Raw genomic sequence first — 26384 nt, 5'->3', positions numbered from 1 at the left:
TTTTTGTATACCTTATACCACAATACATTCCAGATGGAGCATAAATGTAAATGTAATATTGTGAAACCATGAAAGTACTAGAAAAAATATGAAGATATGTTTTCATAATCTTGAAATTGAGGGTGGCCTTCTTAATTATTGTGTAAACCCAGAGGCCATTTTTAAAAATGATCAATTTGACCACACATCAGATTTTCATATGGCATAAGAGTATGGCATACAAAGTCAGAAGATACATAAACTTGGAAAATATTTATGACATATTTTACAAACCAAGGGCTTAATATGTAAAGAGTTCTTAATATATAAAGAATTGTTTAATAAGAAAAGGCCAGCAATTTAACAATAATAAAATGGGCCAACTTTATGAAAAAGAGAAATGCAAATTCCTCTGTACGAAGATACATAATGCTAATTAAAACCACATGAAATGTCTTTTTTCAGAACAGCAAAGATTGAAAGTTTTGATAGTATACTATCTTGATAAGGATGTGAGGGAAATCAACTTGGGAGCGTAACGTTGCTGATGAGAATGTAAAATGGCACAACTTCTATGGAAAGTCATTTGACACTCTAAAAGTTACAACTCTTTTACCCAGCATTCCCAGTTGAAGGAATTTATCCTAGGTATATTCACAAATGATATATGTACAAGAATATTTATATTTTACCGAGTGCTTCACCATTTTAAACCAACAATATGTAAGTTCTAGTTAGTCCAAATCCTTACCTAAACTTGTTTCTTCCATCTTTTTAAAATTCAGCCATTCTAGTGGACACGCAGTGATAATTTGTTACGGTTTTAATTTGCATTTCTGGTAACTGGCGATGTTGAACATCTCTTCACATGCTTATTAGGCATTCATATGTCTTTAGTGAAGTGCTTAAGTGATTTGCCTTTTTTAAAAAAAATGGATTATTGAGTTGTTATAATTGTTTATATATCCCGGATACAAGTCTGTTTTTTAATATATGTTTTGTCAAAAATTTCTCCCAGTTTTTGGCTTTCCTATTTTCCTAGTAGTTTTTTTGAAGATAATTTTGAGGAAGTATAGTTCATCAGTTTTCTTCCTCTATGGTTGGTGCATTTTGTTTTCAAAAGAAAACTTTTTATACTCCAAGGTCAGGAAAATTTAGTCCTTTTTCCCCCCCAGAAGTTTTATATCTTTATCTTTTATATTTAGCCTTTTCTCCCATCAGATTTGCAAAGTGATCCATAACCAAGAAGGAAAAAATAGATTTAGAACCACAGCTTTAGAATGCTGTCTAGTTTTCAGATTCATGTCCTTTCCCCCAGTAAAACAGTTTCTGAGTTAATGGAGATAATGCCATTGTTTTTCATAAGATAGATAGCAGTGAAGTATCTGGCTTTAGTACACTTCCTAAGTAAATCCTCAATTCACTCCTAATTCTGTGTTTGAGTATTAATGTTAGATGCGTCTGTAGACCACCTGGAGCTGCCGCCCGTAGATGGCCTTTTACTGCTGTAGGGCAGTGAGGCAGCAACAGTGCAGTGAGCACTCCGGGAAAACTGAGTCAGAGACCTGACTTCTGGTCTTCACCCTGTTATCTGCTCCTATTGGAATAGAACAAAACTCTCCCTCTTATCCAGCAAGCCTCCCATTTCATCTAGAAGAAAATTCCAAACATGTGACTGTTGTCCAGAATGTCTCCCAGAATCTGATTCCAAACCCACTGTTCCATCCCTGTGGTGCCCTGCCATTTCCTGTTCCTTAGAGTTTTCTACTTGGCCCAACTATGTGTCTTTGTTTGTGCTGTTCCCTTTATCTAGATTGTTCTCATTCTTTTCATCCTACCCTAGGCTTAATTCAGTCAGTCTTTTAAGTCCTCAGTAAAACCCCATATCCTCCTTGAACCCTCTCCCATCCACTCAAACAGGAAAGAATGTTCCCTCACATTTTGTCGATGTATAGCCTCCCTCGTTGACTTCCAGACTTCTGAATGCTTTGTGGGTTGCTAGGGCGTGGTGTTCATTTTATATCTATGTTTCATATGGTGACTCACACAGCACCTGGTATAGAGCCTTTCTGTCGTAAAGCATCACTGCCGAACTCTTAAGCTGTATTCTTTGTAATGAGTTTTGCGCTGGTGTTTTTCAAACTCTGTGGTGTGACCCATTTGTTGCTTGTAAAAGCAGTTTTGGTGGTTCATGAGCAGCATTTTTAAAAAAATGAAATAAAGTAGACTAGAACATAACATGGGTAAGCATTGTATACTAGAAGGTTTGTTTCTGGTTTTATGTTTGCAAATATGTTTACTAGGCTGTGATATAGAATGTATTTTGCACTATGGGTTGTAGTAAAAAAAAAAAATTGAAAAACACTATACTAGGTTTTAACCTCTATGATGAATTTTAAAATTTAGAGGAGAGACACTTGGAATTTTAAATAAGCCCAAAGAATACAAAACCTTGATAGTTACGAAAATTTTCACAAAATGCTTTCACATAATTTATACCATCTTCATTATCCCCATTAAGTGAATGATTTTTTTTCTTCAGCATGTATTGTATAGTCTTTGTGTTAGATTTGAGGTGTATAATTGGATTATAAAAATATAAATCGACCAGGCACAGTGGCTGATGCCTGTAATCCCAGCACTTTGGGAGACTGAGGTGGGCGGATCACCTGAGGTCAGGAGTTCAAGACCAGCCTGGCCAACATGGCGAAACCCCCCATCTACCAAAAATACAAAAATTAGCTTGGCGTGGTGGCATGCACCTGTAATCCCAGCTACTCAGGAGGCTGAGACAGGAGAATCACTTGAAACTAAGAGGCAGAGGTTGCAGTGAGCCACGATTACACCACTGCACTCCAGCCTGGGTAACAGAGCAAGACTGTCTCAAAAAAAAAAAAAAAAGATATATATATATAAAATTTTTAAATGGGATTTTTGAAGAAAGTTTAGTGGATTATCAGATGTTTGCCTGAAACTTCTGTTTCTTAAGCTTCTCTATATTATATATTATCAATTTGGATTGCTTATAGTAGAAGTATTTTGATAAGACAGTACTTTCTACATTAGAACAGAATGAATATTGTCAACTGAGTCTACAAATCAAAAATTAAAAAATTTGTCATTAAGGATACTGAAATTCCATGTTGAAAAATAAGTTCACTTTATACAGTACTCTAATACATGAAAAGAAATTTCTTTGTTAACTAGTATTTAAAAGACGACTTAATTTTGAAACTGATTATTCTCAGTCAGCTCAGCAAGAATCACATTAAATACTTCTTCTAAAAGGGAGTAAAACCTCGAATTTTCCAAATCAACACAGGCATCCTAAGTGTGGTGGTTAACTTTCAGAGAGCCTTGAGTCAGACGTGCTTTCATGAGATGGGAAAGCTATCAGCTACAGGGTTGCTTAGTATTTACAGTAAAACAGTTTCTGATTGACTTTTAAGTTTTTGCTTTAAACCTTTCCTAGATCCCTGGTCCCTTTATCTCTGGCATTGCTGTGTTAATAATGCCTGTGCCTTTTCCCTTCACCTTTCTTCAGGGTCAGTATAGACCTTCTGATTTGCTGTGCCCCGAGACATATGTTTGGGTCCCCATTGAGCAATGCCTGCCTTCACTTGAAAACTCCAAGTACTGCCGTTTCAACCAGGACCCAGAAGCAGGTACGTTTGGAGCTGAGCTCAGCTGGAAATCATTGGCTTTGTTTTTATGATCCATGTGTGTGTGGCTGTGGCTGTGGCTGTTAACAGGATCCAGGTAGCTTTGTATATATTATAGAGCGTGCTGTGCATGAGTGTGTGTGTGTGTGTGTGTATAAGATAGAGGAAGACTGCATATGCACACAAACTCACACTTACAGTTTGGCACAAAATTAAGAAACCTCATGTGCTCGTGCCACTTACTGACTGGCTTCTCCCATTAGGTTAGTTTTATATGCTTTGAGGGGCTGATATCAATATCCACATCTTTTCCAACTATCACAGTGCCTAAAAATTGACTTCTAGATGGATTATTTAGTCAATGTAGAGAAGATAGATATATTGACCAACTGGACCGAATAAAGTTGTAGAATGGTTTCATGGAGGCAAACAGACTGTAATGGATTTTGTGACAATACTTTTTTGACTTTCTTCTTACCTCTGGTGTACCCCTCCAGTATAGTCCCAGCCATATTTTGTTCCCCATTGTTCCACTTTGGATGATCTGTGTACTAAGAGTATATACAGACATTGAAAGTATATCCCTGGCTGGGTGCAGTGGCTCACGCCTATAATCCCAGCACTTTGGGAGGCTGAGGCAGGCAGATCACCTGAGGTCAGGAGTTCGAGACCAGCCTGGCCAACATGGTGAAACCCCTTCTCTACTAAAAATACAAAAATTGGCCAGGCTTGATGGTGGGTGCCTGTTAGCTAGTCAGGAGGTTGAGGCAGGAGAATCGCTTGAACCCGGGAGGTGGAGGTTGAAGTGGGCCAAGATTGCGCCATTACGCTTCAGCTTGGGCGACAGTCTAAGACTCTGTCTCAAAAAAAAAAAAAAAAAAAAGTATAGCCCTGGAGTTAGGCTTCCTGGATTCAAATCCTGGCTTCATGATTAGCTGGTAAACTGTATGCCCTTAGGCAATTTAATAATCTCCCTGATCTCAGATTTCTCACTTTTAAAATGGAGATAATAATGGGACCTTATTGAGCTGTAATGAGGATTAAAATGAGATAAACATGCTAAGAACAGCCCCCATTACTGTTTTTTGGTGGTCACTTGCCAAATGAGAATGCTGCATCCCATATCTGCCACAGGCTTTTGTCTGCATTTACTTTTATTTACTCTGATCTCTCTCTCTGCAAAATCATGCAGTTTTGTTTACCTCCCTGTAGTCTAAGTACCACTCACAGTTCAAAGCAGCACTTCTCCACACAGCCCTCATAGTCCTGGCATTCAGCTGTGGCTTTGTAAGACAGGCACGGGTGCTGATGCTCTCGGGATGGGTTGCATTAAATTGACAGGCTTGTCTTCCCCTTAAAGTTCCCTGATATTCTCAATTGTGCTTAATTGAACTTTGAGGCCTCATAGAACCCCACCACAGGGGAGATGCCTGATCCTTATTTCTTAAGAGTATGAACATTTCTCTAGCTACCACCCGTTGTCTAAGTTTGGGAAAAAAGAAGGAAAGATCAATGGAAAGCCTGGAGGAGGAGAGAGGAGTAGGTGGGGCGAAACCAAATGAAAGATAAGGGGGCAGGGAAAGGGATGCAGTAACTTCTTCAGTTCTAAGATGTGCATTTGTTTCACAAATCAGGTTTTTCGTGTAAAAAAAAAAAGAGGCTCATGTAATATATTTTGTTATCTCCTTGAAAAGCTGTTATGAAATCAAGAGTGACTCCTTCTTACACATGGTGGTACCTTAGAATCTGATGACGAGTGACCATAGGGACCCAGATGACTCATATGCCAGGTACCCTGGCATTAGCCCCAGTTTTTCTGGATGTTTAGGTTTCCTAGAATAACCAGAGCTTTATAGTTCCCACACCTGAAATTATTAGTCAACTCTGATCATTTCATTCTGAGTAAAGTTACACCTCATTGATCAGATATGTTGCTTAAAAACAAACATTAAATTTGTCAACCAGTTTCGGAGTCAGGCTGAAAGCCAAAGGCAATAGTATTATAAGAGAAAGCATATACTTATCTACTCTCCTCTCTTCCCTCCAAAAAAATTTCTCCTCTAGCTTTCTTAAGGTCAGGTCAGTCCAGTCCCTATGATGAAAACTGCTGAACATCTTACTAAAAGATTTCATGTTCACATATAAAACTTTTTCGTTTAAGTTGCATTCCAATAATATTATGATCCTAAATTTCTTACTCCCCAACTTATGATAGCTTCACCTTCTTTTTTTCCTTATTGATCAGTTTTAAAGGTTGCATTTCTTCTTACATAATACTTGGAGACTAAACACAAATTCTCCTTTTATAAAGTTGAAAAGGTGACTGAATAATTTCTATCCATTGAATAGATATTCAAGTAAACATTCATGTTAATATATTTTAAAATTATTTTCCAGAATAAATACTAATGAACATGGCAAAAAAGATTTAAAGTCTTATAATGACCATTTTTGTCAAGAACATACTATATCCTTGTGAGCGATGAATATATTGTGTGTTCTTTTCCTATAACTAGTAGGTTACATTTCTTATGGCAGTAGCTTTAGCTCTTAATCTTCATTGTTTAGAATTCATTTACAAAACTCGGGAGTAAATTTCTTTGAGAATAAATGCTTTGAAGAAATCGAAGATCTTTTTTGCATATGCTGAATCTGTGGAACTTTCAAGAGAATAGCACACAGTTTTATCAATATTGAATGTCACAGTCCAGACACTATTTGAAATCAGACTTATATCCTGTGGTTTTAGGAAATTAAAATGCAGTTACATGCTGGAATGTATTGAGCCTGCTGTGAAACATGGTCATTTGAGGTTTAAATGGCAATCTGTGAGAAACGGTTCTCTTCTCTGGGGCCAGTTTTACTTTTACGTGACCCAAACTTTGACTCAGAAAATAGAGCTTAATATGGGCAATATTGTTGTTCATCAGCATGGTGCTTTTTTCACTAAATCTTGTTTCTCTTTCCAGCTGTTGAGTAGTTAAATTATTCTGCAAAGGCACAGTTGATCACCATAGGCTTTGGTTAAACCAAGTATGGCTTCAAGGTGTGTCAGTGGCCAGTGTTAAGGAAAATCACATTTTCCCCCATCCTTTTGTATACACTACTTTGTGGTACTGTGGGGGGAGGGATTGACAAGCTGCAACAACTTGGAAAATTCTGAAGAAGTCCTTTTGTTCTTAGATAAGTCCTTTGTTTTTCAATGCAGGACTTCTGCCTACTTCAAAGAAAGGGGTTCCAAAGTTTCTCAAACGATTTTTAAGTAAAAGTCTTTTAGATTTTTTAAATTAATAACTGAATACGTATAGGTTTCAAAAGTTCTGTACACATTTATGTATACACATATTTATGTGTGTTTTTTGAAAAACTAAACGAATATTCTGCATCCTTATGTTACCGTTATTACTTAATACTTTGTGTTAACTTCTTACTTTTGATAAGGTAGAAACTTACTTTCAGTAAAAAACAATTTGACCATTAATTTGGTCATAAGAAAACAAGTGCTGCTACTGTGTGATGCGCAGTATCTAATACAGATTTTTTTTTTTTTTTGAGGCCAGGCTGGTGTGATCTTGCCTCACGGCAGCCTCTGCCTCCAGGGCTCAAACGATCCTCCTGCCTCAGCCTCTTGAGTAGCTGGGACTACAGGTACACATCACCATGCCTGGCTAATTTTGGTATTTTTTGTAGAGGTGGAGTTTTGCCACGCTGCATAGGCTTGTCTTGAACTCCTGGACTCAAGCGATTCACTCACCTCGGCCTCTGAAAGTGCAGGATTATAGGCGTGAACCACCGTGCCCAGCCAATATAGATATCTTACAGAAAAGTGTTGTTATTTTTTGTAATATTTTGTAATTGGTTTAGAGCCATAATAGATAAAACTATGATTTGATTTGACTCTTAATGTTGGGCAAACATCATATTATCATTGGTATTAAAATCCTTGGTTCCAGATTTACAAAAAAAAAAAAAAAAAAACTTTCTTGAGCATATGCTATTTCCCAAGCACTATCCTATGATTTCCCCGTTACTCATTTCATCCTGAAAACATAGTTGAACATTTCGTATTGACCTCTCAAATATTTTTTGTCACAAAAGTAACAGGTAGCATTTGTTTTAATCAGGATAAAAAATAATTTAAATTCAAATACTACTCTATGCTTTTTGTAATACTTATTTTTAGTATTCATTTTAAGGGGGCTAATAAGAATAATTTTTATTTCTGTATGTAATTATAGTGGGATATATATTTTACCAGAGTAGTTTACATTTCATTCTGTACTATACATTGAAATGTTTGCAAAAAATCTTACAATTTATTTTTAATGTAGCTAAATCATTCATTATTAATAAGGATATCAAATTTAAATCCTTAAACATGATTTAGTGCTTTATCCATTTACCCAGGATAGTGAATTTCTAACACACCTCAATTCTTCCCAGCAGTTGCTGAAAATCTAAACTAACGTAAAGAAGCTTGTACCTGGTGTGATCCCAAAACTCTGAGCTTCTTGTCTGTATTGTGGTTTTGCTGTTAAAAGGCCGCTTTCTTTTCTCTTCTCTCTACTCTGTCCATCATTCTTGCTGGCATGGTACCCTGGCCAGCAAGGTTTTATACTTTCAGCATTTTGTTTTCTACTTTCACAGTTTCTCTATCATATGCCCACAGAAAAAGTAAGTCCCACTCTGACCTTGACTGTCTATGGAAGAACCAGGTTCAGGAAGCACGCCGTCCTGCATTCATTCGCCTGTTTCTCCAAGCCTGGCACCACTTCCCGAGTGCTGTATTGATGGACCCTCAAAAGGGTATACCTAAGCCAAGCTGTCATTTTCATCACTGGGAAACAGTGCCTAGGGAGAAAGCAACTTCCTCGGGCGCCTTACAAAGGTGCTGCAGTAATAGCTCATGACTAAGGAGACAGTGTCTTTCGTAATTATTTTAGATGCAGAATTCAGCTTTTTTTTAAATTTATACTTCTGAAGGTAAAATTGTTTTCATATCTACGTTTGAGGTTGAACTACCTACTTCAAGTTGCAAAATGAATGATGTTGCTTGCTAAATACTTAATAAACATATATTCTTTGTTTCTGGTAAAGATGGTGGTGCTTGGATGTAGCCAGCTGGAAGTAGAATCACTTGTACACTATTATGTGTTATAAAGGATACCATTGAAACAAGAAAATGTCTTGGAAATTTGACTCCCAAGTTTGGTGAATCTGGAGAATGTATTTTAATATGGAAAATACGAATGTTACAGGCTTCCAATTTTTCAGTTTACTTTCTCTCCTCTTAAAAATATCACTCTATTGTATTATTACTAATTTTTTTTTCTTTTTTTGCGATGGAGTCTTGCTCTGTCATCCAGGGTGGAGTGCAGTGGTGTGATACCAGCTCACTGCAGCCTCTACCTCCCGGGTTCCAGCGATAATCCTGCCTCAGCTCCTGGGTATCTGGGATTACAGGCACATGCCACCACACCCTGCTAATTTTTGTATTTTTAGTAGAGATGGGGTTTCACCATGTTGGCCAGGCTGGTCTCAAACTCCTGACCTCAGGTGATCCACCCGCCTCTGCCTCCCGAAGTGCTGGGATTACAGTCGTGAGCCACTGCACCTGGCCTGTATTATTACTATTTTTTTTTAAGCCACTTATTATCAAAGACACATTATGCACAATTTAGTATGGTACCAACATGACTGTTGGTTTAAAGATACTAGGCTTTCCTAGTTTGCATGATCTTTTAGTGAAAACACTAAGAAAAAATACAGGTTTTTGCTACAGTATTTGGTGTGCATGACTGAAGTATAATGTTTTACTTGTTTGCATTTTCTACTTGGAAATGTGAAAACTAAGATGTCTTAAGATAAACTTCAACAGTTCTCATTTTAAAAGATTGCTTTAAAGCCAGTCTTGCAGAGAAATTTTAAAACATACTAGTTTATAAATTTTAACCAGCCAGTATTTGCTCAATAAGCCATGCATGAGCAGTGAGCCAATGGCTGAAACTTGTTAGAGCACTGGCCAGTCAGGTTTGAAAAGCAGACTTAAGATTTCCATTTAGCAACTAAATAATATTTCTCTAATCCCTTTTTTCTTGTAGAATAGGTTTTAAAATTTCAAAATGAGTGCCAGGCAATGTGGCTCACACCTGTAATCCCAGCACTTCGGGAGGCCGGGGTGGGAGAATTGCTTGAGCCCAGGAGTTTAAGGTTACGGTGAGCTGTGATTGTACCCCTGCACCCCAGCCTGGGCAGAAAAGCAAGACCTTGTCTCAAAACCAGAAAAAAAATTTTCCCCAAACACCAGTTCCTTTTATAGCTACTCATTTATTTTATTTAATTCTGTAGTAAATAGTAGAAATCATTTTAGTAAGTTAAAAAATATCATGATGCTTTAGAGCATGTCTATAAATGTTAGTTACACCTGCTTTGTGGCATCTTAGAGTACTGCTTCATTTGTTTGTATAGAAAAGTGACATTTTTAAATATTTTAAGGGAGTTGTCCAAAATGCCAATTAAAAAATAAAAATAAAGCCCATACCAGCTATTTAAGTGCTGGTTGAACTACAGTGTGTTATTGAAAATAAGATATCAGTTTTCAGTTTTTTTATTTTATGTACCACTAAAAAAAAAATGTGCTGCCAGGTAAACTATGATTCCATTGGTTGGAAGATGCATGTGGGTTTTTGAGCTGTCGAAGTGTATAAAAGTGAGAATCTTAATATAGCAGAACCATGGTTCAGCCTGTAAACTATAATACTTGGCAAACCTGTGGAGTGTTTAGGATACTTGGTTTTTCTATTTTAGGGGCTTTATAACATCTTAATTCTAAGCATTAAACATAATATAGATGGAGTGTGCTTTTATGTTTCAGAGTTGAGGGTATTGAGTTCAGATACTTTTATCTAAAAATAGGATTACCACTATTGATTAATGATAATAGAGTTCTTTTAATATGCTGATCTAGGAACAGATACTGTACTTTTAAAATTTCGAGAAAGCATGTAACTACCTCACAAGGATATTTTATTTTGTTGAAAGTGAAAAACATAGGTATGAGCTGAGAGGAGTGTAAAAAGAAAGAAAAAATTGTAAAAAACTTTTTACTGCTGTGTTAGGGTTCCCTAGAGGGACAGAATTAATGGAATAGATATATATATATAAAGGGGAGTTGATTGAGTATTAACTCACACTGTCACAGGGTCCCACAGTAGGCCGTCTGCAGGCTGAGGAGCAAGGAGAGCCAGTCCGAGTTCCGAAACTGAAGAACTGAGAGTCTGATGTTCGAGGGCAGGAAGCGTCCAGTATGGGAGAAAGATGTAGCCTGGGAGGCCAGGCCAGTCTCTCTTGTCACATTTTCTGCCTGCTTATATTCTAGCTGCACTGGCAGCTGATTAGATTGTGCCCACCCAGATGAAGTGGGTCTGCCTGTCCCGGCCCACTGACTCAAATGTTCATCTCTCTTGGCAACACCCTGACAGACACACCCAGGATCAATACTTTGCATCCTTCAATCCAATCAAGTTGACACTCAGTATTAACCATCACAACTACTGAAAAAGCATTAAAATTCTGTAAACATTAATGATCTTCCTGCATCCTGTTTATAAGCAAATTTGAAATTTAAAAAATTTGTGTGATATTAGAAGGCAGCAATAAATGTAGAAAATTAAAAACTTTGCTTAGCTGGTAAATTCAGTCATCTCTGACAGTTAATGAATGATTATACATTAAATAAGTGTAGAAGGGGGCAAAAGATGGGTATCCTAGAATATCATCAAGCTGTTCATCAGCTTTAAAATTTCCACATTTGATTGAACATTTTCCTGCCTTGTGAATTATCTGTAAATATTTTTTGTTTAACTGTGGCTTTATAGAAACACAACGTTGAATCATTAGCTTAACTGAGAAAAATTCTTAAAGGATACTTGATGCTGTATTTTAGAAACCACATTATTTGACATTCAATACAATGTCTACTAGTAATGGGAACAGCTGACTCGCAGACAGACATAACAGTCCAAGAATTAAATCATTCACACCCGACTTCATAGAAGAATGGAGTCTCTGCATTTTTTTTTCCTGCAAGGTATTTTTAAACTATTTAGATTCTTTTTTGTGGATGTTAATACTTGGTCTCTTTGCAGAAAAATAAGCTATAACCTGAAGGTATGTGAAGTTCTGTTTATTTTAGAGTGTTCTTTTATGTCATGCTAGCAAAATGTTTTTAATATAAATATGGAAACTGGGATAAGGTTCTTCTTCTGGTAAGAAACGTATTTTCCTAACTGGCATTCATTTGAAATAGATATCATTCAAAGGAAACGGCTTGTTCATGCTTCTGTGCATCATTCACTGGTAATATGAAATCTGTCTGAAAATAAGAAGGGCATGTTGACAATAGGGAAAGAATTAAAGTTTCTGCTTTACTAACCCCTGTCAAAAAAGAAAAACCAGAGTAAAGTTCTGAGCTCTTCTCATGTTAAGGAGACTGTCTTAGCTTAGTTTCTCTCCAAAAGCAGATCCTGCAACATGGCCTTCCATTCAGGTTATTTATTTGGGAAATAGTCTCTTGGAACAGGAGTAGGGTCTAGGGAGAATAAACCGGGAAGGAGGAAAAGTCAGTAGAAGGATGTGTTATTGTGTGATCCATCACTCTAAGGACTGGAGCTCAGTCCTTTTGAGACACCGATGTACATCTGAGGGGCCAAAGGAAGAAGGACTTATCTGCTGGCTTCCATTTTCCATTGGTTGATGGTATCCCATTGAGTGTTAATGCCTCTGCACTTGAGTGTGTGCGTGACAAATACAGAGCAGGCTCCTACATGTGTACCAGCCTGCTGCATCAGAAAGGCAGGAAGCAAGAGAGACAGACCTTGCCTCCTTGCCTACCTTCCTTTACAGGACGGCACCATAGTTGTAGCATGAGTCAGAAGTGAGGCTAAGGGGATGAAAGGCAATGCCCAAGAGGTATCTAATACAGAAAAAAAAAGTGCAGACTGATGTAACATGTTGCCTCATGTCGGTTGATCATGTCAGTTGCTTGGGGCCAAGAAGAGTAAGGACCTAAAACATGGGAAGGTATTAGACTCTAAAAAAAACAAATGAAAAGCTAGCTTAATTTGAAAAAGAGGAGCCAACCAAAAATAGAAACATTAATTTAAAGAATTCATAAATGTATTCACTCAGCATGTATTTACTGAGCCAGGTATTAAGCTAATGGGAGGTGCCAGCCCCCAGGGAACCTAGTGGGGATGACGGACAGTTATCAAGCACACTCAGTCAAGTGTGATAAGCAGCATGTGGGAGAAAGAAGAGGCAGTGAGTCCCCATAGGAGGGTCCTCATTCCAGAATTTGACGGGTGTAGGAGGTCAGGGAAATCTGCTCGGATGAAGTGGCCTAAGTGAAGATTTCAACAGGGGTTGGAACACAAGCACCAAGTGCTCCAGGTAGAGAAGAACATATTCAGAAGGCCTGGTGGCGAAGAGTGCAGCTAGACTTTAGAGCAGACCAGATGCAGCTGGCTAGTAAAGGGTTTTGTAAATCATGATAAGGAGTTGAGATTTTTATGCTGAAGGTAATGGAAGGCCATGAAGAGATCTTAAGCACTAGTGGGCATTGGCAGATGTGTTCTTTGGCTCCACGTTGTGGAGAAAGGGTGGGAATTGGTTAAGAGCAGAGTTAAGAAGGATTTGCATGCAGTAATCTGAGCAAAAGACGATGATGGTCTGACGGACCAAGGTGATGGCAGTGGTCAATGGAGAGGAAATGGATGGATGCAAAAGATAGTCAAGAGGTAGAACCCACCGAATTGGGTGATTAGTTGTGTTTGGTGATGGGGAGGGAGAGAGTTTGTGAAGAGAGTTATGTAGGTTCTGACAGAAACTGACTTCTTTTCTGAAATGAGAAACAGGAGGTGGAGCAGGTTTTGCAGAGAAGAAGAATGGTGAGTTCAGTTCTGGACGTGTGGAAACAATGGTGTTGTGAGACATCTGGTAGAGATATCAAGGAGACAGTTGGACATGTAGGTCTGAAACTCTGATGAAATCTGGGAAGGAACCACTAATTTGGGAGACGTGGTCCATGAGTGGCAGCCCTAAGAGTGAGTGAGATTGCCTTCTGGAGTGAGGAGCAGAGGACAGCCCCAAGGGCCCAGCATATAATGACTGAGCAGATGAAGAATTCAATTGGAGGCCAGAGAGGGAAGAGGAAGCCCAGAGCGCTGAAATCAAGAAAGCCACAGAAAGCATTTTCCAGAAGCAGGAGGCAGTGACAGTATCGGATTCTGCTAAGAGGACCTAAGAAACATCCTTTGACAATCTTGGTGAAGATCTGTTTTAGTTTTAGTGGGACTAGAATCGTGGCTTAAAACTAGAGTGAAAGTTAAGAAAGCCGCCATAATGAAACTTGATTTTGAAGACACTGGCTAGAGCAGTACGTCTAATGGAGGAAGGGGATGAGAGGTTTGAGCATTTTCAGAAACTGATGGAGGTCAGGGAAAGGAAAGAGTAAAGATGTAGAAGAAAGATGAAAACACATCAGGGTCTCTGAGAAGGAATGTAGCATGAGAAAGATCAAGAACACAGATAGGAAGATTAGCTTTGGAGAGAAAGACCCTTCCTGTCTTAGGAGAGGATGAGGAAATGCTCGCTCAGTGGGAGTGAAGATAAATACGTTGGTGTGAGCACTTTCTCACTTGATGCCTTTTCTCTTTCCATTGAAGCAGGTGCTGGTGAGGAGAGAGGTAAGGGATTTGAACAGGTGTGTTAAGTAGCTGCTGAGAAGAATGAGAGATGGAGCTGATGGCCAGGCCTGGTTAAGACTGGTGGTGATGAGATTGATGTAGATGTGACGCTTCTTCAGCAGCCTGGCTTTTCCAGGGTTAGGAACTTACCAGGCCATTGCAGGGAAAGAGCAAGTATTGAAGACTTAGACAGAAATCGTTCTGAATTCAGTTAGGAAGGAACTGAAGAGAGGATAAATGTGCCAAGATAACATAGAAAGGTCAAAGAATTGGAGAACTAGAGTAGTGGCGTATGTGAACAAGCTGGAAGGATAGGAAATGGTGTTGAGAGCGAGTGTCTGGTTTTACTATTTCAGAGGTATGACAAGATGTGGCCGTGGTATTGGGAAGCTAACGTAGGATTAAAGTGAAAGTCATTGAAGAAGACTGAGGTAGCCAAGACAACATCCACGTTATTTAGCAAAAACTGGCCATGACTGGGCGCCGTGGCTCACCTGAACTTGTAATCCCAGCACTTTGGGAGACAGAGGCAGGTGGATCACCTGAGGTCAGGAGTTCAAGACCAGCCTGCCCAACATGATGCAACCCTGTCTCTACTGAAAAATACGAAAATTAGCCATGCATGGTGGTGTGCACCTATAATCCCAGCTACTTGGGAGGCTGAGGCAGGAGAGTCGCTTAAACCCAGGAGGTGGAGGCTGCAGTGAGCTGATGTTACTCCACTGCAGTGGAAGCCTAGAGCGTGGGATCAACTCCAGCCTGGGCAACAGAGCAGGGCAGGACAATGTCTCAAAAAAAAAAAAAAGCTTGACGCATCTGGAGGTTTTTGTTTCTTGGCGCCATTTAGGTGTAAGAATGGTAATGTCCAGAATGATGATCCTTTTCATTCACCGAACGGTTCTGATGCTGCCAACCCCCAGTGAACATAAAGAAGCATGAAGTGCCTCGTTTGTATCAATATATTATGGAGAATAAGTAGAATACAGGTTTTTAGAGAAAGATATTTTTTGATTCATGTGATCCTTAGGGCGTTAAATACGATGCACTCCATTATTTTTTGTTATTCTATTTAAAAGAAAATGACAGTAAGATGATTTCATACCCCACTAAAAGATCACAGCCTACAATGGAAAGACACCGGTTGTCTCAACTTTTAAAGCTATGTGTTAGGTTTCCCAATTTGTGGGTGTATGGTTATTAACTGTTAAACATGAGGTTTTCAGTGCCCATGAACATAATTTTCCTTTGCAGGAAAGATGATTCAAGGTTTCCTTTAATTTTAGAAATTAGTATTCAGCTCATTAAAGTAACAATCTATTAGAGTAACATCTGTTTCTTCTTTAAAGGTTTAAATGCAAATTACAGTTCTTATTTTCAATGTATAAGTCTTGCAAATTTTAGCAATTATTTTTAAGAAGATTTTGAATAATGTTTGCGTTTATGAAATCCCGATTAAATTTCTTTAAACATTTTAAGCTTCTTTTACAAACTTAATGTATTCAGTTTCCCTCTTAATTCAATTATCTGACAAAGTATTCTTAAAAACATGATGAATTACATTTATAGACACAATAAACCTAAATTTCTACTTAGTTTGTAATCACAAGTCTAAATCAGTTATTTACATAACATTTCCTGTGGAATCACAAATTATTGTTTACATAGAAAATCTTCAAGAGTGCACTATCCAACTAGTGGAACTAATAAGTGAATTTTTGCAAGGTTTCAGGACATGAAAGTTAATATACAAAAACCCAGTTGTATTTGTGCGTGACCAGGTGTCCCCCTGCATCACTATTTGTCTGCTCCATGAAGTTGGCATCTCTTAAAGCCAAGAGGTTTCTATGTTGACTGCTTGTGTATTTCCTTAGCTCTTAAGGTCTGTCATTGATTCCTTTTTAACTCTAAAGAGATATGAACTTGATGGAACATTTTGTCATGTTCTTAGAGTCACTCAAATCTCGGATATTGGAGTTATAGCCAGTTGAATTTTAGGTATTACTCATAACCTTTTCTGATTATTCATTTACAGCTTCCAAAATTGTTCTATTCACATTAACATTATTTATACCTAATGCTTGACCATTGCTATATAACACCAGGTAACTGGAGCATGAACACTGAGTATTTTTAGTGTTTAGAAATCTAAAGACAAATTTTCTAGTCCTGCCAGTTGTTAGCTTTGTGACTAGGCAGAACACAACTTCTCAGCCTCAGTTTCACTGTATGTGAAGTGGGAAATTCAGACTACATAAGTTAAGATCCTGATATGTTTTATGACCTCTGAATCTTTAAGATTCCTTTGTGAGAATCAAACTACTTAAAAGCTAGAATGCATTACACAAATGTAAGATGTATAATTCCAGAGCACCCAAGTTAGTGCGTACCTGTTTTCCGTAACTGTGCTGAATTTTGCCACACTGCCCTTTCATCCACCTTCTCTCTTCCTCACTGTTGTGATCAGAAGATGGAAGTTGCAGTTTTAGGTGAGCCTAGAATAGTGTTTTCCAAACTCTCAACTGTAGTCCCCTGTAAGACATGCATTTTATGTTGACATATAATACTCACTTTCATGTATCTATGCACACGTGTGCGTGCGTTCAGACGCACACAGCTGAAACAAAAATGGGCTAAACAGTACTCACCCTCACTTATGTGGTATATACTGTGGTATTTTTTAATCTGTTCTAGTTTTTAATTTTTAAAAGAAATGCTGGTCACAGCCCATTACATGAATTTCATGCCTAGGACCACTCACAATTTGACAAACACGAGCCTGGGAGAACTTGTGGGGAGGATTCTCACTCCAGTTCTGCCATGAATTCTATTTTAGTGATACAGTAGTGGTAGCAGTGATTAATATGTATTGATTGAAGCATTTTGCTAAAGGGTTATCATGTATCATCTTATTTCATCTTCACGATGACCCTGTTGCTTTTCTCTCTAAGTAAATATTCATGAGACCAATGACTGATTAGAAATAGGAGGGATTTGGACAGGGTCGGGGGGAGGGAGGATGAAGAGGGATGGATATAAAAATACAGCTAGATAAAAGGAATAAGATCTAGTATTTGGTAGCACAATAGGGCAACTATAGTTAACAGTCATTTATTGTACATTTCAGATTAACTGGAAGAGTGGAATTGGAATGTTCCTAACACAAAGAAATAAGTGTTTGAGGTGCTGGTGTCCCAATTACCCTGACTGTCATTACACATTGTATGTGTGTATCAAAATATGACATATACCCCTTTATGGGTATGTACAACTATTGTTAGGCATCTGCAACTAATATATGCACATTACAACTATGATGTGTGCATAAACAACTTTTTAATTTTTAAATGAGAAAAAATGAAATAGAAGGGATTTGGGATGGGGAAGGCGTATTAGAGTGTTCTTGTCACTGGAAGGACCTATGTAAATGACTAACTAGACATTTCATAGCATTGGCTGGACACAGTTCTTTGCCAGATGACAGATAGGTGCATCCAGGCTGTGGACCTGAAAGGTGAGGTCAAACTACAGAAGGTGTTGACTCAGCCAAGTTACTGTCCTGTGTGGCCATATTTGAGTGACCAGTTACTACCCTAGATACCGTCAGTGGAGGGACCTGCTTTCTTAATGCTGGTGATACTAATAAATAAAATACCAACTTTGCACATAGCTTGCAATTTGTGTTGTATTCTTATTATGTATACACACATATTAGTTGTGGGTAAGAAACATCACTTATAAATTGGTGAGATGACAGACTGGCTCTTTTCCTCCTCTCCTCTTCTACAGTAGATTTAAACTTAGAGCTGTAGCACAGATCTTTTTGTTCTTTTTTTTTTTTTTTTTTTTTTTTTTTAACTTTAAATTCTAGGATGCGCAGATGTGCAGATTGGTTACTTAGGTATACATGTGTCATGATGGTTTGCTGCACCTATCAACCCTTCAACTAGGTTTTAAGCCCCTCATGCATTAGGTATTTGTCCTAATGCTCTCCCTCCCCTTGTCCCCTACCCCCAATAGGCTTTATGTTCTTATAAAGGGCTTACTATCTGTATTAGTTAAGATTTTAATATTCTGTATATTTTATTGGGGTCAAATTTTGTAATTTTATTGGTCAACCACATCCAAAGATTATGTCCTCAACTAGATATGTAACTGAAAACTATCCAAAACAAAACAAAATTCTGTCCTGTAGTATTATACAATATCGTTTATCTATTTTAGGAAACTACACAACTGTGTACAGTATTTTAAAAATAACTCTTTGCTTTTGTTTCCTTTACAATGTAACCGTCTTTGTCTGCCAAGTGTCTGGTTTCTCCATGTGTGTCTGCCTTTTGAGAAAGGTGTGACCTTAGAGACTTGCATTTGGGCACATTCTAGCCTGAAATACTATGCTTTTTTATTTTGTAATATAGTCAAAGATGCATTTGAGTGTGTCAGGGAAATTTCAAATTAATTCATTTCTTTTTTTTTAAATCTCGTTTTTGGGGGGGTCATTTAATTGTAAGTTGCACAGATAATTTCATCAGCAGATATTTCCTGGATGAGCAAACAGCAGAGAAGTTTAAATACAGGAATCTGAGCCTTGATGTCAAGAACTTTGAGTTCTGATTTTACATTTAGATCTAAGTTCCCTCAGTAAAGAACACAGTTTCTATGTCTTCCAGAGTAAGTTGTGAAGTATGATGATTGCTTAAGAAAGAATGTGATGAACGTGCTCTGTAAAGCTCTGTAATAATACTAGAGCTGTTTGAACTTCCTCGTTGGCATTTTTCTCACCTGCCATCTGTACTGACCTTGTAAATCCAGAGCAAATGATTGCTCGTATGAGAGCTTTGATCTTCATTTTAAAGTAATGACATTTAGTTCCTCAAACCTCAAATTAAACCAAAATTTTTTTTTCTAGGTTAATGACATTGCTTAATTTTCTGACCTTGACCTGTGCAAACTTTGAAGTTAGAGAGTATTGGGGAGGAGGGGGGATTAGATACCATGGTATATTAACTGAATGTAAATAAGTATATTTGAACTAGCTTACCAAATTTGCATAATCATTTAAAATAATGTGTTTTTAAAAGTTGCATGCCGTCCAGTGATTATAAATTGAATTGTATTTTAATGTCTCTTTTTTTAAAAAATCCTGTTCAAGAATCCATTATTGCATATCCGTTGATAAACAAAGGCTCTTTTGCAACGAAGCTGATCAACCACTGTGTTATATTGTCATTTTTAAAATTAGGGTTTTGGAATATGTTTTCTTAAAACATTTAAACTGCATTTAAGATGACAAGAAAAAGTAGAAGTACCATTTAGTTCATGTTCACGTTTTGAATTTGCTGGTGTTTCTAGAGTTTGCTTTTGGAGCATAGTCCTGACTTTATAGAAACTACAACCATTTCATAACTACATACTTGAAAGTATTTTTGGAAACAAATAATGCCTTACAATTGTGATTTTTCAAGAAGAAGGGAGTATGCAGAATGGAAAAAGCCGTGCTTTATAGTACTGTTTTGTTTCTAGTCAAAATACTATGTTTTTGAAAATACATTCAAGGAATAGTTGATATTTTAAAAAATATTTAACAGAAATGTTTGAATTAAAAGGACTGTGCAGTACTGCTGTATATAGGACCTTCTGAATCTGTACTTTTTTATTACTGTTATATAATAAATTCAAGACTCTAAAAAAAAGTCCCTGGATGTAAGAAGAGTTCGTAAAGATTTGTTTTAAATGCCCCAAAGCTGGAATTTACTTAAAGTCTCAACTTTTAGGGACTTGTGAATAAATCATGTAAGCTGAGCATTGTGAAGACAGGGACTCGGTTTCTGTGTCAAACTCTGTTAGAACTGATAAGAGACCCAAGAGTCCCAAGAAAAAAAAAAAAAAAAAACAATTGTTTTTACTGCTGTTACTATCCAGAGTTTCACTGTATTGAGGACACAATTTTGCCCTACTGACTTGGTTGACCGTTACCTTGCTTATTGAATGACAAGAAGGGTGTTTGAGTATTTTTATGATAGTGTTCCCTACACCTTTTCATTTTTTAAACATTGCTTCAAAGTACACATGAAAAGCGTAGTGTAATGAAATGAAAATGAAAACCAAGAGCATTAGGTCATTTGGGGAGATTTAAATCAGCAGGTAACAAATGGATTCCATTATAAGCAAATGTAAACTAACAAAAGCAGAAAGCACGGCAGAAGCTCTGAAGTGCATGGTACATTCCATTGGACTGGTAGCACAAAAAAGGGAGTGGGACGGTCCAATAAAGATAAAAGCAAAACACCAAAACCTGAGTAGCTCTAAGAGTTTAAAGAAAACATTCCTTCCTCTGAGCAGGAACATAGCAAAGCTTATTTTCTTTAGAACTTTTTGTATAACACCTCAGAGAGAGAAGTTTGCTTTGTAGAAGTGGATTGCATGTTCCAACCTAGTAGTCAAAGAGAATGGAGTCAAAAATCTTAGTTGATTATGCACATTGAATTTGGACTATTAACCAACAAGTTTTCTAAATAGCAGCAAAGCAGTTTGTAGTTCATGGCCCTCTCAAAATTATCTGTAAATCTGCTTAAGCGGTTGACTTTGGCCGTGACTTACTATCGGGTTTGGGCCCACATTCTACTCACCATACAAATCATCAGTTGAGCTTTAGCAGTTACTGAAAGATCTGGAGCTTGGGTATGGAGCATGAAGTGTCTGTTTCTGGAATCCTAGCCTCTCTGGAGAAGCCAACACAGACTACTTCAGCTGTGAGGCGTGAGACAGGGCCTTTCATTCCAAAAAGTCTCGGGCATTTTTGATGGGTCCCTTGCATTAGCATCGCTTTCTTACATTTTATTGTGGTTAATTAATGAGTTTTGTGAAGATTCGAAATAATACCATTCTTGTTCTAAATAAAAGTGGATCAACACAGCACATTTTAAAGTGATCATGACTTGATTAATTTCAACATTTATAACACATTCAGAAATGAAGAAAAATAATCCAAGAATGTTTTAATTTGAGAATTCAGACATTGAGTAATAAACATGTGGTACTAATTAACAAGAAAGTTGATAAAAGCGGGTCGTTGGCCCTGCAGATGTCTTCTGTAGCTTGTCTCCAAAGAACATGAAATGAAGATCATCACCACAAACCACAGACATTTATTGGATGCCTGCTTGGCGCTGTATTCTTGTGTTTGTATCCCTGATGTCTGGGGAATGTGGTGTCTGGGCAGTGGGGGTATACAAAGTATAAAATTCTGTTCCAGCCCTCAAGGAGTTTACTGTCATGTTGGGAAGGCTGTCCACTTATAAAATGAAAAGAACAGGGAGAATATTGTTCTCACAAATGACAGGGATTTTCTGAATTTAAAAGTACCACTTTTAAATGGTTATAGTAAAGAAGAAAGTAAATTCACAGTAATAGTTTACAGAAATAAAGTTGCTGAGATGTGAAACTGCATTTTTCTAAGTGTGTTGACCAAAGCGTAAAATGAATGTCACGTGCATTTTCTTTGCTGTTAATTTTTTTCAAGTATTGAGCTGTTTTGCTAATTCCATTTTAGTCTCCAAATTCTGAGAGCAGATAGAAATGAATGGAAATGTAAAGTCTTTGCGTTTTTAAAAAAGGACCTAAGAGTTACATTTCCTCTAATTTGTTTGCATAAAAGAACTTGAAAAAATTTACCATAACCATTAGCTCTGTTCATTGGCTTTTGCTCTCCTACTATTGTTTGGGATTAAAAATAAAACTAAAGTGTGTTTCATGTCTGGAGTGTGAACAAGCTTTAGGACCTTAAGATAAACTGGATAATGGCTGGTGATTCTGGGGTTAGAAGATGAGTTTCCTTGTAGCCTTTCTTCCTAGATAAGTACTACCTATGTTCATTATTAGGCATGGTTCAGTAATTTAAACAAACTGATTGTCATTATTTTGGCATTCAGAAAATCACTATTTAAAGTAGAGGCCGGGCGTGGTGGCTCACACCTGTAATCCCAGCACTTTGGGAGGCCAAGGCGGGTGGATCACGAGGTCAGGAGTTCAAGACCAGGCTGGCCAAGATGGTGAAACCCTGTCTCTACTAAAAATACGAAAATTAGCCAGGCATGGTGGCAGGCGCCTATAATCCCAGCTACTCGGGAGGCTGAGGTAGAGAATTGTTTGAAGCTGGGAGGCGGAGGTTGCAGTGAGCAGAGATTGCGTCACTGCACTCCAGTCTGGGCAACAAAGCAAGACTCCATCTCAAAATAAATAAATAAAGTAGAGAGAGATGGTTGTGTGTAACTTCACTTACCTCAGCTTTTTCTGACATGTTTTGAGGGATCTAATTTAGTGTTTTGTTTGTTTCTCCCCCCCGCCACCCTCCAAGCCTTGGTTTCATTCGCTCATGTGAAATGTTTCCTCCTCTAGGATTTTTTTCTGCAAGCTTTTACTGGTTAAGTGCTGTTCTTGTTATAAGGCTTCAGTGTTTATATGCAAGATGTTTTAGGCATTCATTCATTCATTTAAGGTTTTTTTAAAGAATGAATGTATAAAGTATCATTTTGAAATTGTGAACAATGAAAGGTTCTAATGAGATTTTTTTTTTCCAGTTAAGTATCTTATAAATCCCCCACTTATCCTGAACAATAAGTAAGAATCAACCACAGCGAGTTATGGTTTTATTAAGTCGGGTCAGACTTATTAAAGTTTGGTTTTATTGGTCAAAGAATTAGGTTCATAGCATTGTTTGAATTTTAAACCACAAAGAAGTAATTGGTCTTTAGGCTCAAAAGCAGATAGTATTAAAGAACATGGGGCATAATGAAACCTGAAAATATTTTAAATTTGTACATAAAATGCTATAATTTTGCTTTTGTTTATAAAAATCAGCACAATCCTGAAATACTACCTTTGCTAATCTCAGATTATTAGGGACTTTTATGTTAAAATAACTAAACTGCAAAGATACAGCCTAGTAAAAATATCCTAAATATTTTTCTGTATTTCCTTTGTGAGTTCTCTCTTTTTCTGCATGTCTCTCAGTGTGTATACAGGGTGTGTGTGTGTGTGTGTGTGTGTGTGTTTGTTTCTCTCTTGTCTGTCTTATTCTTAGTGTATCTATCAGTAGTTCATGCCTTCTTATTGCTAAGTAGTATTCCATGGCATGGATGTTAGACATGTTATACTTTGTTTAACCATTCACCTGTTGAAGGATGTCTCAGTTGTTTTTCAGTTTAGGACTATTACCAAAATAACTGCTACAGACATTTGTCTACAGGTTTTTACATAAACTTGAGTTCTGATAAATGCCCAGCAGTACAGTTACTGGGTTGTGTGGCAAGTATATGTTTAATATTTTGAGAAACTGGCAAACTATTTTCCATCATGGCTGCCATTTTACATTCCCAACAGCAGTGGTTGAAAGATAACACTTCTTTCATATGTTTGCCAGCATTTGGTTTTTGTCACTCCTTTTATTTTAGCTGTTCTAATGTATATAGCGATACCTTACGATAGTCTTAATTTGGGCTTCCCAAATGGCTGATGTTGAATGTCTTTACATATGCTTGTTTGCTGTCCACTAATCCCCATCAGTGAAATGTCTCCTCATGTTCTTTGTGCATTTTCTAAATTGGTTTGTTTTTATATTGCTGAGTTATGAGAGTTGTTATATATTCCAGATATGTATCCTTTGGTAGCTTGTCTTTTCATCATTTTGTCCGGGTTTTTCACAGAGCCAATTTCAAATTTTAATGAAGTCCAGTTATCAATTTAAAATTTTTTCTATGCATCATGCATTTGGTATTATGTCTAAGAACTCTTCACTAAGCCCTAGTTCTCAAATATTTTCCTGTATTTTCTTCTAAAAAGTCTCATCGTTTTACATTTTACGTTTAAATCTATGATCCATCCATTTGGGGTTAAGTTTTGTGTAAGATGGGAAATTTAGCTGTACGTTTACTTTTTTGCTGGTTGATACCCAGTTGCTGCAGCACTAGTTGTTGGAGAAGCTCCTCTTCCTTCATGAATTACTTGTGCAACTTTGTCAAAAATTAGTTGGCCATACTTGTGTGGGGCTATTATGGGTTCTTTGTTTTCTTCCATAGATTTATATGTCTGTCCTCCACCAATACTACACAGTCTTGATTTCTGTATCTATCCTTTTAAAAGTCTTGAAATTAGGGAAAAATTAGTCTCCCATTAGTCTTTGTCAGAATTATTTTAGTTACTGTAGCTCTTTTGGCTTTCCATATAAATTTTAGAATACTCTTGTTTCTCTTTGTAAAAATTCTTATAGAGACTTTTGATAGGAATTATGTTAAATCTATATAAATTTGGAAAGAATTGACATCTTTACTATGAGCCTTTGGATCCATGAACATGGATTGTTTCTCCATTTATTTAGAGCTTTGATTTTTTTCATCAACAGTTTGTAGTTTTCAGCATGTAAGTTGACAAAGTCAAAATAAAATAAATCTCTAAATTAGCATTTATTTAGGAATCACAGAATTGCAGTTTGGGGCATACATACAGACCATGGTGGTCTTCTGTATGTCCCAGGAACAAAGAGAAGGTTGGGCATTTTATTAGAAAGAGAAATGTTATGTAAAATTTTGAAGAAAAGTTCAGTGACACTAGAAAAGCTTTTGGAAGCTGGCAATCTCTGATTGGTGAGCGAAAGTGGAAGGTAAAACTGGTCTTAGAGTCACAGCGGGTCGTTTCAGCAATTATCGCTAAAACTGGTCTTCAGGCTACAGCAGGCCGTTTCAGCAGCTGGGCTTCTGGAAAATTCAATTATTGGAGCTGGTGCTATGTGCCCTGAGTGATTTTTTTCCCCCCGGCCCCTCCACTCTGACCTACTTAAGTATGACAAGAATGACAGAATTTGTATAATCAACTTTCAGAGTCCTATACATATTCTTTTAGATTTACATCTAAGTTTTTTTTAAAAAACTATAAATGGTATATTTTCATTTCAGTTCCTATGTGTTTATTGTCAGTGTATTGGAATACTGTTGACCTTTTAAGTGCATTCACACTGTTTTGCATCTACAAAGTTTTTACCATCTTGCAAAACAAACTCTGTGACTTATTAGACAATAAACCTCCATCCTTCCCACCTCCAACCCCTGGCAACCACCATTCTGCTTTCTGTCTCTATAAATTTGACTTCTCTAAGTACCGAAAACGAGTGATATCATACAATCTTTTTTGTGACTGGTTTATTTCACTTAGCATAATTTCTATAAGATTCGTCCATGTTGTAGCATATGTTAGAATTTTACCTCTTTTAAAGGTTGTGTGTATATATCACATTTTGTTTATCCGTTCATCCATTGGGTTGCTTCACCTTTTGGCTATTGTGAGTGATGCTGCTATGAATGTGGGTGTGCAAGTAACTATTCGGGTTCTTGCTTTGATTTCTTTTGTGTATATACCTAGAAATGAGATAGGTGGGTCATATGGTAATGCTATTTTTAATTTCCCAAAGAACATAGCAACTGCACCATTTTACATTCCCACTAGTAGTGCACAAGAGTTCCAATTTCTCCATGTCCTCACCAACACTTACAGTAGCCATCCTAATGAGTAAGAGTTGTGGGTTTGATTTACATTTCCCTAAATGATTAGTGTTGATCACCTTTTCATGTACTTATTGGCCATTTGTATATCTTCTTTGGCAAAGAAACTTCTCTAAATATTATGGATGTTAATTTTATCAGGTGTGATTACAATGCAGCTAGTTTTTATGTGGTGATCTTGTATACTTTTATTTCACTGAACTTGTGTAGTTCTTGGAGGGTTGTTGAGGTTTTCTACATAGAATATCATCTCATTTGCAAATAGAAACAGTTTTATTTCTTCCTTTACAGTCTGTCTGCCTTTTAATTTTTTTTCTTGCCTTATTGCACTGGCCAAAACTTCTAGTATTTTGAATAAAAATGAGAGGAGACACCCTTGCTTTTTTTCTGATCTTAGGGGGAAAGCATTCAGTCTCTTCACCTTTAAGATATTAGCTGGAGGGCTTTTG

General features: G+C 37.2%; 1 protein-coding gene across 10 annotated transcripts in view; it reads left to right on the top strand.

Annotated features, from left to right (window-relative positions):
* Window positions 1-26384, top strand: part of ATE1 (arginyltransferase 1) — a 183558-nt gene that overhangs the window by 129369 nt on the left and 27805 nt on the right. For all 10 annotated transcript variants that reach the window (XM_030940843.1, XM_030940839.1, XM_030940844.1 and 7 more), the window contains one exon: window positions 3524-3644. In XM_030940843.1, coding sequence (XP_030796703.1) covers window positions 3524-3644 — 121 coding nt within the window. The remainder of the gene's footprint in view (window positions 1-3523; window positions 3645-26384) is intronic.

This window comes from Rhinopithecus roxellana, chromosome 11 (assembly GCF_007565055.1).
Source record: "Rhinopithecus roxellana isolate Shanxi Qingling chromosome 11, ASM756505v1, whole genome shotgun sequence".
In the NCBI taxonomy this organism is placed as follows: Eukaryota; Metazoa; Chordata; class Mammalia; order Primates; family Cercopithecidae; genus Rhinopithecus; species Rhinopithecus roxellana.
This window is presented reverse-complemented; position numbering and strand designations above follow the sequence as displayed.